Genomic DNA, 18,452 nt, shown 5'->3' on the forward strand with positions numbered 1-18,452 from the left:
TGATGGAGAGGAACTGCTCCCTGGGGTGGCTCAGAATTAAGTGGTGGTGAAGCCAGGTCATCCTGCAATAATACCCCTAGGATAAAGGGCAGCTGCAGCGAGCCTGTGGGAGTGTTTGATGCTACCAAGATCCAGCCAGGATTGCTGGGTAGCAGAACTCTGTGCAGAGCTGGACCAAGAGGGAGTTCTGGGTAAGAGACATTCATGTGACAGGGCAGGCAGTGCAGCTAGTGAGATGTCAGTGTCCAGTTTAACCAGTGTTTCAAAGCCTCTCGCAAGAGCAGAAACCAATAGATGTGAAGCAGTCAAGAGGGTAAAAAAAAGGTAGGCGTTGATCTGGCAGAAGCATCTGTGGAAGGCAATGAAAGGAAGTGACTAGACGAGTCACTCTTGTTATATGCTACTGTTTTGTTCAGGAATAAGGAAGAATTTGGGAGATACGATCAGGTGCAACACTGGATTGTGCTTAGGCTCGGGTGTTCCTCTGAGGCAGCCCCAACATCAGATTCCCCTGGCATATCAGATCTTAGTGAGAGAGAAGCTAAATCATAAGCTGAACGATGGTCTGAAGCAATCTGCATCACCGTGGGCATCCCCAGCTGTAACTGTAAAAACGTCTAATGGAGATTTGACCATATGTGTTGACTACAGGAGACTTAATTCCCAGGAAGTTCAAGATGGCTGCCAACTTCCCAGCATAGCACACCCCCTGGATAAAATATCAGGAGCAAAATATTTCAGTAACTTTGATTTGGTATCTGGAGCCATCAGATTAAAGTGGGACCGAGGATCGAGAAAATAATACTTTTATTCAGTTCTGCAGAATGCCTTTTGAACTCATGAATGTACCAGGGATGTTTCAGAGGGTAGTAAGTGATCTCACCCGAATTTTGACTCTAGAGAACCTCATGTACTTAGGTGACTGTTTCCATAAAACACCGAAGGAACAACTGGCAGGACTGGAAAGGATGCTAAAACTTTCTAAGGAGTCAGGGTTTAAACTTGCAGGAAACAAATAGTTTATGCTCTAATAAATTGGTTAGTCTCTAAGGTGCCACAAGTCCTCCTTTTCTTTTTGCAAATAGTTTGTGAGGAGTCACAATCTTCCTGCGAGATATAGTCATTGAGGACAGGTTGGAATCCCAACTCCAGAAACCAAACGTTATAAAGACTGGAAGTTTCCTACAAACCTGAAGGAGGTGCAGTGGTTTGTAGGCCTCTGCAGATTTTACAGGAAATTTGGACAAAGTTTAACACAGTAGGCAGTGCCATTATATCAGCTAAGAGTGACTGTGTCTAGACAGAGGACCACCAAAAAGAGTTTTAGTCACTAAAGGAAAGACTTCTAAACGGTTTAAACTGAAAATGGTAGAATGCAAAGCAGGAGCCCGGGGTGGGGAAAAGCTGAGTCCCTGAACACTAATGTCTCTGTGCTTTAAGGGCTTCCCTGACAGTGTTGTTTTGGTGAGCAGTGAAGCTGAGGCCACAGGACTTCGGGAGCCTCTCTCCTGCACTGATTGCTCACTACACGAGGCCTGGGCGCCCCACTCCAGAGCTTCACAAAGCCCCAGAGTGCGCTGGGGAGTCTGGCCCTAGAAGTTTAAAAAAAGAAGAAAAATGTTTTGCACGGAAGTAGGGACTCAACCTTTATTATGGAATGAAGAATTCAGTGCATCCTCCCCAAATCTGCAGCACTTACTTCATAGCACAGGATGAATTTTCTGAGAATGTATAAATCAATCTGTTAAATTGTGAGGCAAAATTAATAAAAAATTGGTCCTTCAAGCTATTTAGCATCTCGTATCAGACTTTTTTGTGTCTGAATGATCTTAATGGAATAACACAGATTCTTCAAACTTCCCAGAGAATTAAAATTCACTGAAATCTTGTCCACAGGTTCCATATTAAAACATTATGTTGTAATGAAACAAAGTTATTAACAGTTGATTAAATATAGCATTCATGGTTGGATTTCATAGTTTAATGTTCATATATGACCTTTTAGTAATTAAAAAAACCAAGCAAATTCCCAGACAATAAATTATGTTAAGGTCTAATAAGGTTGAGAGTAGGTATCAGAAATTTAAGGGTAAAAAGCCATTGCATATATAGGCCGAGATCCTGTGAAAACATATGCACATGCTTCTCTTTACACAGTGCAAATAATCCCATTTAAGTCAATGCGACTGTGTGTAAAATTAAGCATGTGCATAAATCTTTGCAGGACTGGGGCCACAGTCAATGAGGTGAGGCTGGTTTCTATACATTACCTCTGGGTGCTGCCCACAAAAGAAGAAAAGAGTCTGGTTCATTTCTACTTTTCATATGTTTTATTATAAAGAAAGGTAAGATAAGCATTGTGAACTGAATGTGCTGGGTGCTGAGAAAACAGCACCATCCAAAAAAATTAAAAAACCCCCCAAAAACGCACCTTATGATAAATTGTAATTCTGCTTTCTAATTCTTCATAAATAGACAAAAATCATTGTCAGCAATTTTAAATAGATGGACATATGGCTGAAAAAAATATAATAATGCCATACAACATGGATATAAATTGTCCATTTCTTGCTGTACAAATAATAGAAACAAGTTTGGCAGGCTTTTTTTTTGTTTTTGTTTTTTATACACATCTCCCTTCTATGTATAACTAAAAAATGTGCTACACTTAATATAAAATGCTTTTACTATAAAGTAAACTACGAATTTTTTTCCACAAAAAAATCTTAAAGGATGTCTTCAGCACAGCTCTAAAACACTTAGTAAACTACTTACAACTATCCAACAAATTATATTTTTTCATGATCTTTTTCACATTTTTTCCTTTCATATTTTGCCAGCTGGTCTTTCCACCCGCCCATCTAGGAATAGTTTTTACTTTTATTTTTTCTTGCCAGACATCCAAGGCCTTTGCATGTACAATATTCACACAAACTTCACATTTTCCTGCACAAAGTTTAGTGCTGTTAGCAAGTCAAAGAGTGCATCCTCCTACTGAGCCGGCCTAATGCGGCAGGACCCCAGACCTGGGCCTACGCTGCGTCTAAAAGCAGTTCACTAGGAAAACAGTCCATAGCTAAGCTGATGGCAAGCAGATAAACGGTGTTCTTATTTTTTTTTTTGTTTTTTTTTTGTTTTTTTTTGTTCTTCATGATTTATGAGGTTTGGGCTTTCACGAAAAGTAGACTTTAGAGTTCAAAATAATAAAAGAAAACTGCTCTTAGAGCCTGGAAATGAAGCCAGCAACGAGACGTGTTAGCTCAGCTCTCTCCTCTGTATGACTTGCGTGACGCCCCTCTGGGTGGTCCGTATTATAGACCCTCTCAAGTGTCCTTCCTTTGAGCCTTATTGGAAAGAGATGGTGGGTTTAGGTGAGGTAGAGTGACTTGTCCCTTGGCAGCATGCTGTAAGAGAAACGAGACAGAGGGCGGTGAGACAGGCAGCACAGCACTTCTAAAATCAACAACCCTCAGGGAAGGCGCCTTGGAGGGGAGGGCATAGAAATGAGCCATCCCACAAATAGTGACTGCATCTTTTGAGCTGGTTTATGGTTTTTATGGTGTTATGAGGCAGATTTTAATAGATGTAACTGCATTGGCCTGCATGCGGGTGCGTGTGCGAGCAGCAACATCAATGCCTGATGTGACAAACAGGCAATTAAAACAGCAACAAATTGGGCACTTTTTAATTCTTAATGAACTTCAATAAACCTAACAATCCTCCAGCATTACACCAGGTCCTTGCCTGCCCCAACATCTGCTTTTTACAGGGAGGCCAAACATTTGCTCTCAGTTTTTATTCTCCTCACACACTTTCCATACTAGGTTCCCCCAAACCAAATACTTTAATGCAATCAGTTTTTAACAAATATCTGTCATGCCTATTAGGCACTGGCATGCATGGGGGAGGGGCGGAGAGAGTGAGCTCTCTGGAGGCCCAGGCCCGCCCCATCCCCATCCGCTGCACAGGAGAGCACCCAGCTGCTTCACCAGTTCACGGGGCACAGCACCCCTCTCGCTGCATGCTGGTGGCAGAGCCATAGTCCTGTCTCTTGCTGGCCCTTTTGGGGGTTGGGAGCCCTGGGGGCGCACGTAAAGAGCAGCCCCATAGCCCCACGGAGTACAGGGACTGCTGTTCTGAGAAGCCCTTGTTGCCAGGTGTCAGAAGGGCAGGGGGAACACCTTGCCTGCTCCCCCAACCTATCTGCCTGTGTCGGTGCTTGCCAGAATCCAGACCTAACAAAGGGACCCGTCTTCAAAATCAATTGAAGTTCGGAGCCTAAATACTTTGAGGATCTGGGCCTTAGTACCAGTCCTAGTGCTCGGTGCTGTGATCAATCCCAGGAAAAACACAGCCTACACCTGGTAGTAAGTGCTTGCAGAACTGGGCTCTGCATGGGCCCTGCTTTGCCAAGACTTAGGGAAATCTTCGCCCCATTTGAAGTTGATGGGATTTTTGCCATTGACTTCCAGTGCCAGGATTAGACCCTAAATAAATGGGGTTAACTTTACACATGTGATCAGTCTCCACATCTCCTGTCCAATAGTGGTTGTCTCCTTAGGCCTCAAAACAACAACTTCTGAGTATTTTACAGCCACCTATGCCAGAGAAACTCTTATCCAAGAGCTCCTTTGCTCTGTACGGGTATGTCTACATTACACACTAAGCCTGGTCTGTGGGAGTCAGTGAACTCGGTGTTTCCAAGCCTGTGCTTCAGCGTTCACACTACACTGTAAACCTGGGTTTACAATTGCTAGACCTGGTTTCACAGCCATGCTAATGGGTCCATGCTACACTATGCAGACCCTTTGACTCAGTCTGCAGCTTGAGCTGCGTCCACACTGCAATGTGACAGGCTTGGACTTGAGTCACAGGAGAACTTAGGCTCTGACACCCCCTGCCCCTTTGCAGAGTCCTAGGACCTAGGTTCTGAGTCAGAACTGATGGCCCGAGTCAGACTGATTTGTGTGTGGACAGAAGGGGGACTTGGGCTCAAACCTGAGTCAGGCCCGGGCTTAGTGTGCAGTGTAGACATGTACTATGACCCTCGCACTCCCACCAAAATCAATGGGCTTACCAGATCGTTGCTCTCCCAATGGTAACACTTCCCAAGAGGAATTCACAACATGATACCATGCAGTTTCCCAGCATGGAACCCACAGAACAGCAGCAGCCCAATCGCTTTTCGGCCAAAATGAGGTCATCTGCAATTTCTTACGGCAATTGAATTTCTAACCTGCCATTAGCAGTGGACTGCAGGTGACCCCAGCTGGTCCCATTGGGAACGTATTAGCCACAAGCAACGGAATGGAGCCATCCAAACAAGAGGCATTCCCAGCTCTAGGGGGTTATGTCATGCAAGTAAAGTACTTAGGGTTGCCAAAAGCGAAGGCATGAACTCTGGAAGGCTCTTTTATGGCTTTCATAATCTACACAAATCTGCTCCAACAAATTTAGCCCCATAAAAAAGTCTGGCTTTAAAAGGTGATGAGAAAAATGATACAACTTTGGGAGATTCTTGTGTGTGTGTGATTATTAACTAGAGTAATAGAAAAAAAGGAATGAGGGCAATGAAGTACTGAAGGCCTGGTTGATGCAGCTGTTGATAAAACAAGAGCAATGGAACGCAGCCTGGCCCACACTTCACTAATCTGCATGTTTTATAATTTGCACTTAAAATGCACAGTCTTTCCCTACCGCACTAGCAAAGATTTAATACCAACGAACAGTAGTGAGGTCTTCTAGTATCAAAACTTCATTAATTTTACAATATGCACTACAGAACATTTCCTAGTATATTACAATGCATTACCATAAATAACTGAATGCAAACTAAGTCTATTTGTGATGTTTTATCTTTGCTTTTTTATGGAGCTTGTTCACTCAGTTGCTGATTTGGAAAATTCAGCCATCTGGAATGGCTCTCCCAGTCATTAGTATGAATTAGTGAGCATCTCCTCGTTTGGACAAACTGTGCATACACAACTCTGCAGGCCTGGTTGATATGCATCCCAAAGTAAATTATTCAGCTTTGGTAAGGTGCCCAGAGGACGGTGGGGAAATCGGGCCAATAGTAAATCATAATAAGTAGTTATGAGGGTCATAAGGACTGGACAACTGACCAGATCTTTGAGAAAATACGAGCCAGGCAGATACCACATAACTGGAAAAGAACACATGTGGTAGCATCTTTACAAGGGAAAACCCATCCGTGTCAGTAATACCCGTCTGGTAACATCAGTCCCTACTAATATCATGGTGCAAATACTAAAAGAAAAGCCTCACAGTACTCATCCTGTGGCTCTAGAGTTTTATATGAAATGTAGGGGTGACACAAGCGACTGGATCTGATCAGAGCCTCTTGCTGTGCATGCGACTAAGCTGAGCTGATTCCAGAAGTGCTTCTCACACCGGTGAGGCTGTGGGGAGCATGCAGAGGGCTCCAGAAAGGCAGTGCAAGCGGGGAATCTTTCCCAGGTACAGAGGGATGAAGAGGAGACCATCCCTCACTCTCTCCTTGTAACCCAAGGTGGAGTTGGGGGAGGGGAGAAAATTTGCTGAATGGAGTTACAGAGTCATAAAGACAATCAGCCCATGGAGATGAGACGTTGTCTTGCAATGTTTGCATCTTGATGTTCCACCAACACATGATGCTGACGAGTCGTGACAGTGCATTGTCACGACGTTAACATCACAACCGCAGAACTGAGATGGTTTTTACATCTCTCTTCAACTCCATTTGATGACCTATTAGTTCTTCAGCTTTTCAAGATCAATCACCACTGACCTGGAGGACATCAGCTGCTATAAGCAATCGCCAACATAGGTTTATAATGAAAACACCATGCCAGAGGTACTGGGATACTTTTTTTCTTTTTACCAAATCACATAATTATCAGATGCAGGCAATGCAATAGAGGGCCTCAATTTGGATTTTAGTACAGCATTTAATATAGTGCCTTGTGTAATCTTATTGAAAATATTAACACTTGCAAATTTCTGTCAGATTGGAAAAGTGGTTATAGGACTGGGGAATTATAATGCCTTAAATCATAAGGAGGTGTTCAATGTATTGCTACCTACAAAGATCTAGATGGGGGAGCTAAACATAAATGAAATCTGCAGATAATGCTACACTGGGAAGAACTGCAACTGCCAATGAGGGCAGAGGAAACATGCAAAGGGGCCTGGAGAGATTAGAAAGATTGGCAGGTAATCACAAAATGAGCTTCAAGCTGAAAAAAGGCCAGCTGATATACTTGAAGGAAAGCGATCTAAAACCCAGGTCTTTAATAGGTACTTGAGAAACAGTGATGGTGAAAGAGGCCAAGGGGTGATACAGAAGAGACAACTCGAGTCCGTAGCTTGTGATATACAGTACCTGGGAAAATGAAAGCCACGCAATCTCACAGTTCTAGATTGCAACAAATCAGAGAAATGATAGTCACTCTTTAGGCAGTAATAGGGAGATAGTAGCTATATTATTACTTCCAGTTCTGGGCAACTCAGGACCAGAAAGATATTGAAAAATTGGGTGGAGTTCTGTAAAATCAGCATGATAATGAAGTGTTAGGAGGGAATGATTGGTGAAGAAATATTTAAAACGCTAAATATGCACAGCTGGGCTGAGTGATAAATGAAGGGATATGTGACCATGATATATCAGTATTTGAAGGGTATAAATGCAGGAGTATAATCATTTAGTGGGATAGAATTAGCAGTAATTGGATTAAACTGAGCTAAGGAAAATTTCAGCTGAATTATCAGGAAATACTTCCTAACACCAAGGAGTTAGGAGATGCAGAATAGTCTTCTGAGGGAAGCACAATCTTGTTATCATTTAAAAGTTGTCTGGACAACAGATTCAAGAGAACAATGCAACACTGGCCGAGAGAATGGCCAAGATGACTACAAATATATAGAAACAAAGCAAATGTATGGATCAGACATGAAGCTTAGAAAACACTAATCTGGAAAGCAAGATGGGATTGTCTGTTGCTTTAGGGAGGTTGGTACAATCCTAGCTAACGGGAACCTGAGCACTTTGTGTGTCACATCACCATGGAAAACATTCAGATTTTTGCCAGCCCATTGCTGATTTCTCTCCCCAGATTGTTGCTTTAATTACAGTTATATTGAGCACAATTTTGAGGCTGAAGTGGGAATTACCCGATTTAGTGATTATCTGATAACACTGAAAACTGTGCCACTCAATCAAACCCAATGAGGTGTGAATTTCCTTTGACAGGCCATGCATTGCCTAAACTTTGTTGATACAAAGTCAATTTATTCATGTGGTCAACAATCCACAGCCAAGAGTAGAAATGATGGGAGAAGAGCAGTCCAGTTTAACATTTAATGTGATCTGCAAATTATCATGAAGTTTGTTGGAGATGCTGTGGAGACATTCAGCTTTCACATACAAGTACCTACATTGACAGATGGAGTTATAGTCTCATTGAGACATATAGGGCTAAGCATTCAAAGTTAAGCAAAATGAGTCCTCCTGCAAAAATGTGTATGCACCATAGACCCTGAAAACCATCCATCTTGGCAGCAAATACCAGGTTTTAGTAAGTGCAAGAGGCACAAATTCATTATTGCAGGTACAATCACTGACAAACTGTGCTTACAGCGAAATAAGAATTTGTCTCTGAAATGCAACAATGTAGCTTTGGTAACTGAGCTTCCAACAGAATGAGTCTCTGTAATACAGTGGTTCTCAAACTGTGGGTCAGGACCCCAAAGTGGGTTGCGACACCGTTTAATGGAGTTGCCAGGGCTGGTGTTTAGATTTGCTGGGGCTCAGAGACATAGTCGAAGCCCGGGCTGCACCACATGGGGACAAAGCCTTCAGCCCTGGGGAGTGGGGCTCAGGTTACAGGCACACTGCCTGGGGCTGAAGGGCTTGGGCTTTGCCCCTCTTCCCCCCACCCCCCCGCCTCGGGGTGTCGGGGCTCTGGCAGGCTCAGGCTTCAGTCCCCCTTCCTGGGGTCATGTAGTAATTTTTGTTGTCAGAAGGGGGTTGTGGTGCAATGAAGTTTGAGAGCCCCTGCTCTAGTACTAAGCTTTGCTCTTTGCTCGATAGCAACTGTGTTTTTTCAGTCCTGAGCCCTGTCTGTACAAGTGGAAAGAACGGAGAGACAGTCCACACAGACAGACCCATACTCAGTTCAGTTCATTGTTATAATTTGCTGTAATTATTTTCTGGCGTTCTCTGCATAATGGGCGTGGTTTTAATATGATTCTTCCAGGAATCTGAGATAAACCCATGAAATTTGATATTTTCTCTGTGACAAATGCATGAACTTTGATCATGAATCACATGGGGCCCTGTGCATACAATACAGCTTTTGTCAGGCTATTAAAGAGCTTGTTTTAGCAGCACACAGCTCACACCGGCCAATTACAATGGTGCTTCTCGCAGCTACCATGGTACCCCAAGTGTTCTGTATAATACACTTTTTATCAAGCTACCTCTATCAGGATGCCTGGAGGGGCGCACTATGGGAAACTTCTCTCCCCACCCAATCCCCAGAAAGCTCCTTCCATGGAGTCTGGGGGAAGGGTGTGTGTGACTTATCCCTAGGCCTGAAAATCCAGCACTTTTCACCAGAGATAAATGCACGTAACATTTATAAAACGAACTCACTGATGAGCTTCGTTAAGTGCTTGAAAGAGGCTACTGAGGACAGCCCTGAATGGTGATGTTCACACTGAGTATCACTTATTTTTCTCCCAAGGTATCATAAATAGCATGAGAACAAGACCTCACTTTCCTCTGGCTTCCCCAAAGAACTAGAGCTACCCCCTCAGAGCTACCTGCTCCTGAGATGCCCAAACGACCAGCAGGGAGAGCCAGTTGATTTCAGAATGCTGGCCTGACTGTTCGCGCAGTTCATGCTGTGGAAACCCTTCCTGCCCTGACCAGAATCGCCCTCTCAAGCTCCGGAGTGTAAATGTTCGTTTGCTGCTGCTGGATCTAAAGAGGGTTTTGTTTTTCCTGATACATTTGGTACCCAGTGCTGCTCCTTCGGGCCAAAATGTTCAGACATCTCTTCGGCGCCTAGGGCCACATTTTCAAAACTGGCCACTGATTTTGCGTGTCTTAAATTCTGGTGCCCAAAAGGAGATGCTTTGTGTCTGATTTTCACGAATGCTGAGGACAGACATGGCAGCTGACGCTAGTAGGATTGTCAGGTGCTCGGCACCTCTGGAAATGATGTCGTCAGGCCACCTTTATTTAGATGGTAAGCTTTCTTGGGCAGGATGGCCTTTCTGGGATGTGTTTGTACAGCATCTAGCACAAGGGGGCTCTGGTCCAGGACTCCGGAGTACCACTGACATACAGATACATAACAATAAACATCGTCAGAAATAACGAGTGAGTTTGGGTGCCTTGATTGTTGATGAGCAACTTCAGTCACCTCAAAGGAGCCGGCACAAGATGCTCAGAGCATTTGGGCACTTCAAATTTGAGTGCCCCAACTTCAGAGAACTTGGCAAAGATTTTCCAAGATGACGAATCAGTCGTCAGGTCTGAGGTGCCCAAAATTTGAAGCCACTTTTGAAAATGTGGACCTACACAGCTGCAATGGGAGCTGTGGGTGCTCAGCACCTCTAAAAATCAGGACCCTCATAGATGTAGGTGCCTGAATTTAGGCACCCAAGTCTTAACATTTTTGCCTTAATATCCAAAAGTACCTTCCCGGGGTCTGGGAGGCAGTTCACTTCGTTCAGACTATCTATACCAGAGGTTCTCAAAGTCAGTCCGCCGCTTGTTCAGGGAAAGCCCCTGGCGGGCCGGACCGGTTTGTTTACCTGCTGCGTCCGCAGGTTCGTGACTCCCCACAAAGGTTTCCCAGAAAAGTCTGCAATAATCCATGTAGCTGAACTGTTTCAAGTAGACAGAAGTCCAAAGCATCCTACAGGCTCAGAAGATTATTTACTTCCCCGAAACAAATACAATGTATGTGCTATCTGGGCTGAATCAAGAGATCGTAATTGCATTGCTGGCATAGAAGAGTGTGTTATTTCCAAAATACCTGTAAGCTTGCTATTATCTATAGTGAATGCATTATGTTCCAGTACAGCACTATACCTCAGTCAAATCAAACAAGCGCTCAGAAACAACCATGCTTCCCCTTCCATACTTTCAGAGTGGGCAGCATCCACATCTCACAGGGTAACAGGATAAAATGACTCCCAACTCCTTATCACTGCACTTTTGTGCCACGAGGAGTGGATACAGCAGAGGCCGGAGTGCTTTTAATACGCCCACCCCCTCTCAGCTACAAGAACTAAGATGCTTCCGGACTTTTAGTTTATTCTTCCCTCAGAGCTTGAATGCCATTGCACTGAACTTTCCATTGACATCCTCAATATTGTAATTCTCATTATGGCATAATGAGAAAGAGCTCTCTTCAGCTCTGCAGAATTTACAGGTCTTGTCCTGAGACATGTGGAGTGCCTGCTGTAAAGTACTTTGTGTGTATTAGGGAGGCATGCTGTCCTTTAGTGCTCAGCCCTACAGAAAAGATAAGGGACATACTACTAGTGTTAGCCAGGGGAGTTTTTTAGCTTAAGTGTTAGAGGCCAATATTTTGGAAGCTGAAAAGACAAGTCCATTGTCTGCAGACATAGTATTGCAATACCACAGCTCCCACTGAAGTCAAGCATTTTTCAGGATTAGGTCCTGTATTCCCACCCCCTGAACATGGAACAGAAGCTGTCCAGACAAGAGAAAAATCTTGTTTTCTCAAGTTTGGGGGGCAGCAAATCAACCTCTCTCTGGTTACAAGAAGCTGCTCCTCTTGATTAACCAGCACATGCTGGGGGGAGGCCATCCTTGCTAATACTTGAAAAAGTCTTTCACGTTTTCAAAACTTAAGAAGTCAAAACTAGTCAAGCCGGATTTTTCACTTCAGTGCATGAGAACCATACTGGTAGGGATGAGACAAGAACTGTCCAATGCACATAACAGCAGTGGGTCAGGCTGACCTGTCCTGCTCAGTGTAAATGTGCCTTTACTGTGCATTTACTTACACAAGAAAATCACAAGATTCAGTCATTTTCTTTCCTTTTTAAAAAATATTTTTATATTCAATGTATGTGTAATTTTCAAACTGCCTGCTCGTGTGGCATGGTTTAGATTATTAGCCTGTGCAGAACGGACAATTGCACAGCTTCATTTACCTTCATTAGCAGAACAACTTGCTGGACATTTTGGGGCAGATCTTCACCTGGTGTAAGCTGGCAGAGCTCTGCCAATTTACACAGCTAAGGATGCGTACCCCCTGTGACAAACTGCCAGCACTACTTTGATGGGTCTCGCACTTTCTCTTCCTGCCCTCCCTCTTTTCCTGCCCTCCCTCTGCACAAACCAGGTGTCCCTTTACGTAGGGTCTTGGTCTTAGCCCACCGCAGCACTTCTCCAGACTCTCCTCTGCATCCCTCCAAACTGCTCTCTACTCCAACATCAATCCACTCTGCTTCAACTCCTTCCCTTGTCTGCGGCGGGGGGGGGGGGGGCGGAGGGAAGGGTTATCAGGTGACTGGCTTCAGGTGCTTTAATTAATCTATACCAAACTTTCTTCCCTCTACAGGGAATAAGGCTCCTTTCTAACACTCTCCTGCTGTCCTCTGGCCATGCTGTATCACCCCCCCCCCCTTTTTTTTTTGGTCAAAAAGTGCTGATTAAAACTTTGCTCAGCGGCAGTTGGAAACACTGCAGAAACTGCTTCCACAGCTCAGGAATGAAAGTCAGACGAAGCTAATGGGAATCTTCACTGAGTTATCCTGTTATCATTTTAGTCCTCAGATTCAAGCAATTGTTTTGGGGACAGGACAGCTCACTTTCCCAGAAACCCAGGTTACTAAATAAAAGGAGCACACGAACGTTAAAATAATGCATGTTTTTGGAACATGGCATTTTGATTTCTTTTACATTTTCCTTTCTTGAAGTTATAAACTATCATGTGTCTGATCATAAGAGAACAGTGCAGACAGCTCGTCAAGCATATTAGTAGTACATTGTTTTGTCTACTGGCCTGCAGTGGTTAATTCCACACTCTCTGCTGGAGTAATCATTGTCCCAGTCGGTATTTCCTGGGGGGTTTGATGCACCAGGTGACCGGGGTCCAACACTGTTTTGAAACTCAGATGAAATATGTGAAAAGTCCTGTGTGGGGAGACAATAAAAGAAGGGAAGAAAAAGTTACACCCATACAAACAGGCAGATAAGCAGAAGTTCTAGTTAATGTTTGCCTATGCATGTCCAAATATACTGCCCAGAAAGTATGGGCAGAGCCAAGCTAAGACGAGCGTTAAACATGTGCATAATCTCACTGAAATCAAAAGAATTTGAGCATGTGCTTAAGAACAAAATGGGAGAGTGGAACCATTTCAGAATGACCCCGATACAAGGACAACGTTTACTTCACCTCACTGTTTCTCTCCCATGTTTTTAAGGGCCTCTCTTCTAGGGAGAGCTTTGGTAAACAGCTGCAGAATATGCAACGTGATGAAAGCCTTTGCATCAGCATTCTGGTAATGAAAGCCATTTTCCCATCTCAAGTGCGGTTCTCTTTGCAGTAATACATTAGCCTGTCCTAATGTACAGTAACAAGTTAAAGAATATCCACACAAGCAACATTCTCTCCATCAACTGTCATGGCTGGCAATTTAACAGGAACTGTGGGAGTTCATATTATCTGAAAACCTCTCATGGTACTGTGTGTGCATGGGTGACCTAATTATCAAAAGTTAGGGAACAGATATTAACAATGGAATCAAGGCAGCTACTTGACTGAGAACATGGCTTCTCCCGAAACATTCATTTTTGGTATATAAATTGCTAACAAAATATGTGGAATTAAGCTTTAAAAAAAAAATCTGTGTCCAACCTTGCCTGACACCTCCATTTTAAACGATTGCCATATGATTGTCTCTTATCTCCACCATGGGGTGAGAGCTACTGCTGACTCTATAAGGTGGCCACCTTTGATTACACAGCACCACACCATGCCAATATTGAAATTATTTGCTCTATAAAGAGCGTTTGGGATTTCTGGAGTATGCAGGATATTGCTCTTTTGGATAGGATGTCTTTTAGTAGCCTGAGGGAGAATTTTGTTACCAAGGCCCATTTCATATTATATTTTTTTCCCACTACTCTATATGCCAAGGTTATCAAATGATCTTTTCTCAAAGTTAGTCCTGAATAGGATGGGCAGAATCATGGAAAAAGCCTTGTTCATTAATTACATTATTTGATTAATTTTGTGAAACATATCTAATAAATAAATGATTCGACAAATTAGTCAGCCAGGTCCTCTGGCTGGGAGAAAAATGGGGTAAAAGATTCATCAAATAAGTTGTCTGACAGCTGTGAAATTCATAGAGCAAGTCCTTCATTATGAATAGTTCACCCAGCTCTAGTTACATGGGAGAATCAGAGACTCCTAGAAATTAGAGACGGAAACGATCTCTTACGTCATCCCACTCATCCCTAGCCAATGCCAGAGTGTTCCCTTTAGGGTATATGATGTACTTTGTACCATTGTGGCCCATTCATCCAAAAGCTCTCTCCCCTCCTGGTTTATTTTCTTCATATCAGAAACCCATGACTGGCCACTCTAAATGTGGGCGCACAGGCTGAGTTTGGACATTGCAAAGAATGGTTTGTTCATCTTAAGGTGGGCAGCTTGCATATGAGCACACAATACAGGAACTACTTTGCTTTCATACAATTCAAGTTAAGCCCGTTTTTCATCCTTTCAGATCTTCTACCAAGCAAGTGAATTGGGTAATTTTTCCCATTGCTGGGAAGACACTGCAAAATCAATCATATTCCATGAAACGCTTGGTTTTTCCCCTCTGCATTTTTTACTTATTTTCTCTTCCCACATGCTAATCTTTGGGAAAAAAAATCCTACATTCACCTCTGTTGTTATCCCAGGAGCTTTCATCCTTTATTTCAGTGCTGTCACATATGCTTTCTTTGCTGGATTTTCCAGGGCACTGCATCAGATGAACAGAAAGCTCCGCTCTACCCTGCTAAATTCACCTGAAGCCCAATAGACAACTAAGGGACAGCTTGTCTTACAAGAACTTCTTCCTGGTACATCCTTGACTGCTATGGGAGTCTAAAGGCATGTCTACACTGCAGCCGGGATGGCAGATCATGGAGACATACAATGAAAGTCAACAGGATTTATGCTCCTAAGCCGCTTACTCCCTTTTCAAACTCCCACCTTAAAATGTCAGACAAATAACAGAGCTGGGAGGTAACAGAGCCAGCGGCCATCTACAGGAGAGTCGCATGGCTAAGGAGTTGACAATGGAATACTTTCTTAGAGTGACATCTTTGCCCAAAGTGCCAGATTAGTACTGTCATGACCTAGAAAATCATTATTAGTAATAGGCTCCACCGGTAACATGAGAAACTTAAGCTGAGAGTACAGTCTCTGATGCACAGCAGATCTTGCTTTAAAAATGTGTTTCCTTTTAGACTGGTATTCAGGATCCAGGCCACTCACCTGCTGCCCTGGAGGTGAAGCGTTCATTGGGGGCTGTACCTGTAGTGCCATGGAAGGAGACAAGATGGATTGCTGTTGGACCTGCTGCATGCTGAGTGACTGGTTGAGGAGGGAGCTCTGTGGGTGATGCAAAGACAGCTGCTGATGGAGAGGAGGGCTGATTTGGAAAGAAGGAGGTGGCGAGGCACTGATGCTGGGCAACATGGGTTTGGAACTGAGGGTTCGGGAGAGGCTGGGGTGAGGGTGTCCCCGGTAACTCTGCAGATCTGATGGGGACAGGAATGAGCCTAAGCCAGGATAAGGCGATGAGGCCTGCGGTGGCATCGTATACATGGGCTGTTTTGGTGGTATCATTTTGGAAGGTTGGTTGGGTTGGGTGCTTTTTGTCTCACCCTGGTCAGCAGAGCTCTGAAAGAAAACAGAACAGGGGTCAAGTGAAAAAGGAGTTCTTTAAATGAAGAAAACATCATCATCATCCACCTTCGCCTGTTTCCTCACAGGCACTCTGCCTCCACCTCTCCCACACTGAGGATAGTGCTCAGGATTGTTCTGTGTTTGTATAGCGCCTGACACAATGGGTCCAGGTTCGTCGCTAGGGCGCCTCGCTGCCATGGTACTACAAATAATTCATGATACGGTAATAACAACAAGCTCAGACACAGGTTTAAACCCAACATTAACACACAGTTACCACGTGGCTCTCACTGACTCAGTTTTATTCCCTAAAATCTTGCAGCAAAAGTCATGTTAGTTTCCCTGATTCTCTTCCCCACCTAATACCTCCAGCCCCCTCTCAGACTGGCACCATCACCTACTGCTCTCAGCATGTCACTGATTCCTTCCCGTTAAAATCCCTCCATGCTGATTCTAGTCTCCTCTGCAGGCTCCACAATACAAAGGTGCACAGGTAACACCTTCCTTTCCTTTGTTCCTCCTCCCGTCCACCCAACTCAAGCCAGCAGGCCTGTAAAACCAGACTGACAGCAATATCCAAAGCCAGGAAAATCAAGCCCAGTACTCAGCAGTGGACTCCGAAGCGACTGGAGCACGAGGAAGCCAAACTCCTCAGAACTGGTGCCTGCCTGCAGTTCATTTTTAGACCCAGAGAGATGGGTGATAGAATCGCTTTCTTTTCCAATTAAAAAAAGAATGGCATTGTAACATGCTGACTTCTTTATCGTGTGCATTCCTGCAATCCTGACAGGGCTTCATAAAGTACAACGCAGGAATGGCCTCATTTTGGAACAAAGAGGACTACATGGGATATTTTTTGGCTTGGGCAAGCAGGGTTTTTCATGAGGGCTTTATAATGTAACTAACAGTTTCTTTCTGCCAGAGAAAGAGGGAGCATTGCCTAATCTGACTTTCACCCAGAGTTGCCCTTCTGCAGACCGATGACTTTTGGATTAACTGAAATTAAGAAAATCTCTCTCTCCCGTCCCCGCCAATTAACTGCCCACACCCATCTCCCTGGAAAGAGCAGCATATTATAGCAATAACTTCAGTACATTTTGTTCCCTGGAAAAGACTCTTATTCTGTCCCACCAAATGTGGGTTCTCACTGCTTCTCAGGATTGATCCCAACAGCTGTTGCTGCAGTAACACAAACAGCCCTAACATCTCACACCTCAGACACACTCCCAGTACTTCTGCCATAACCTCAAGCCTCTCCCGCCCCACCCACCCCCACCCTCCCAAACCAAACCGCTGCTGCTGCTGTACATAAACCCTTCACAAACCCTGCCAGTGCTCCCCTGCACTCAGTCGCTAAGTTAACTGCCTTATGTCACTGCCTGTTGTCGGTTCAGGGCAAGATCCTGCGAGTTGCTCTAGGCAGACTTAGTGAGAGGCTGTTAGGCCAGGCAGAACTTGAAATCTATTAGAATCAAAACTGACCCTCACATACAGTCACTTTTCAGCTGCTCTGACCCTGACAGTTACGAACGCTACAGTGTGTGTGTTTGTACGATGGCTTTGTTCTCTTGCTGCCCATCGCATCCTCCTCTTTGATCCTGCAGATCAGTCAGGATGCTGGATTTGGGACATCACATTATCTTCCATGGTAACTGACTGTGATGCAATCAACTAAGGCTTAAGACTTCGGTGCAGGACCAAGGAGGAGAAACTGGGTTGGGAGGGAAAAGGCCCTAATATTCTTACAGACACAGAGACACATGCATAGAATCCTGCACTGCACTGGAATTTTGCAATTGACTTCAAATGGTGCATAAACACACACACAAAAGTGGACATAAAAGTTGCACATGTCCACACCCACAGTAACTGCAGAAGTCCAGTGGTGGTTCTTAAAGGCATCTTGTCTCAGTGTCTGCATGTAACAGCACTGCACTGGCTAGGGCCCTGTACGGGAGTGCTAGAGCCTTGCATAAAGAGTCAGATAAATTACTGACTGTCAGATGAATCTTGTTAGCTCCAGTCAGGATAGAAATGGGGTTGGAGGGGATCTCTGGGGCAGAGGGAACTAGGCTGGGAAAGATGAGTTCCTGCAGGGAAACTCTAGCAGCAGCTGTGCTCAAAGAGAACGCTAGGCTGAAGTCTACATTTTCTTAATAATATAGTAATACTAGCATCAGCTCTTAGCCAGCATTTTTCATCGGTAGATCTTACAGCACTTTTCAAAGGAGGGCAGTATTATTACCCCATTTTACAGATGAGGAAACAGATGCACAGGGAGGTGAAATGATTTGCCCAAGGTCACCCAGCAGCCCAGTGGCAGAGCAAGGACTAGAACCCAGGTCTCCTGAGCTCCAGAGCTCTATGTACTCGGCAACATTGCCTTGTGATTTGATTTACCAATAAAACTAAGCCCTAGTAGGAAGGTCACCCCGGATGATGCAGTGTGTGTAGGAGCAGGATTGGGCCCCCCCGCAATATCCCCTTGTACCTCCTATG

General features: G+C 44.2%; 1 protein-coding gene across 3 annotated transcripts in view; it reads right to left on the minus strand.

Annotated features, from left to right (window-relative positions):
• Window positions 1–2,095: 2,095 nt before the first annotated feature.
• Window positions 2,096–18,452, minus strand: part of TOX2 (TOX high mobility group box family member 2) — a 257,719-nt gene continuing 241,362 nt past the window's right edge. For 2 of the 3 annotated variants that reach the window (XM_084645627.1, XM_084645626.1), the window contains 3 exons: window positions 15,540–15,947; window positions 13,050–13,180; window positions 2,097–3,404 (listed from right to left, as the gene is read on the minus strand). In XM_084645627.1, the coding sequence (XP_084501753.1) occupies window positions 3,368–3,404; window positions 13,050–13,180; window positions 15,540–15,947 (576 nt within the window). In that variant the 3' untranslated portion in view covers window positions 2,097–3,367. Of the gene's footprint in view, window positions 3,405–13,049; window positions 13,181–15,539; window positions 15,948–18,452 lie in introns of all 3 variants that reach the window. The other variant, XM_084645625.1, reaches the window with a different exon arrangement.

This window comes from Lepidochelys olivacea (assembly GCF_965140295.1).
Source record: "Lepidochelys olivacea isolate rLepOli2 genome assembly, chromosome: 13".
In the NCBI taxonomy this organism is placed as follows: domain Eukaryota; kingdom Metazoa; phylum Chordata; order Testudines; family Cheloniidae; genus Lepidochelys; species Lepidochelys olivacea.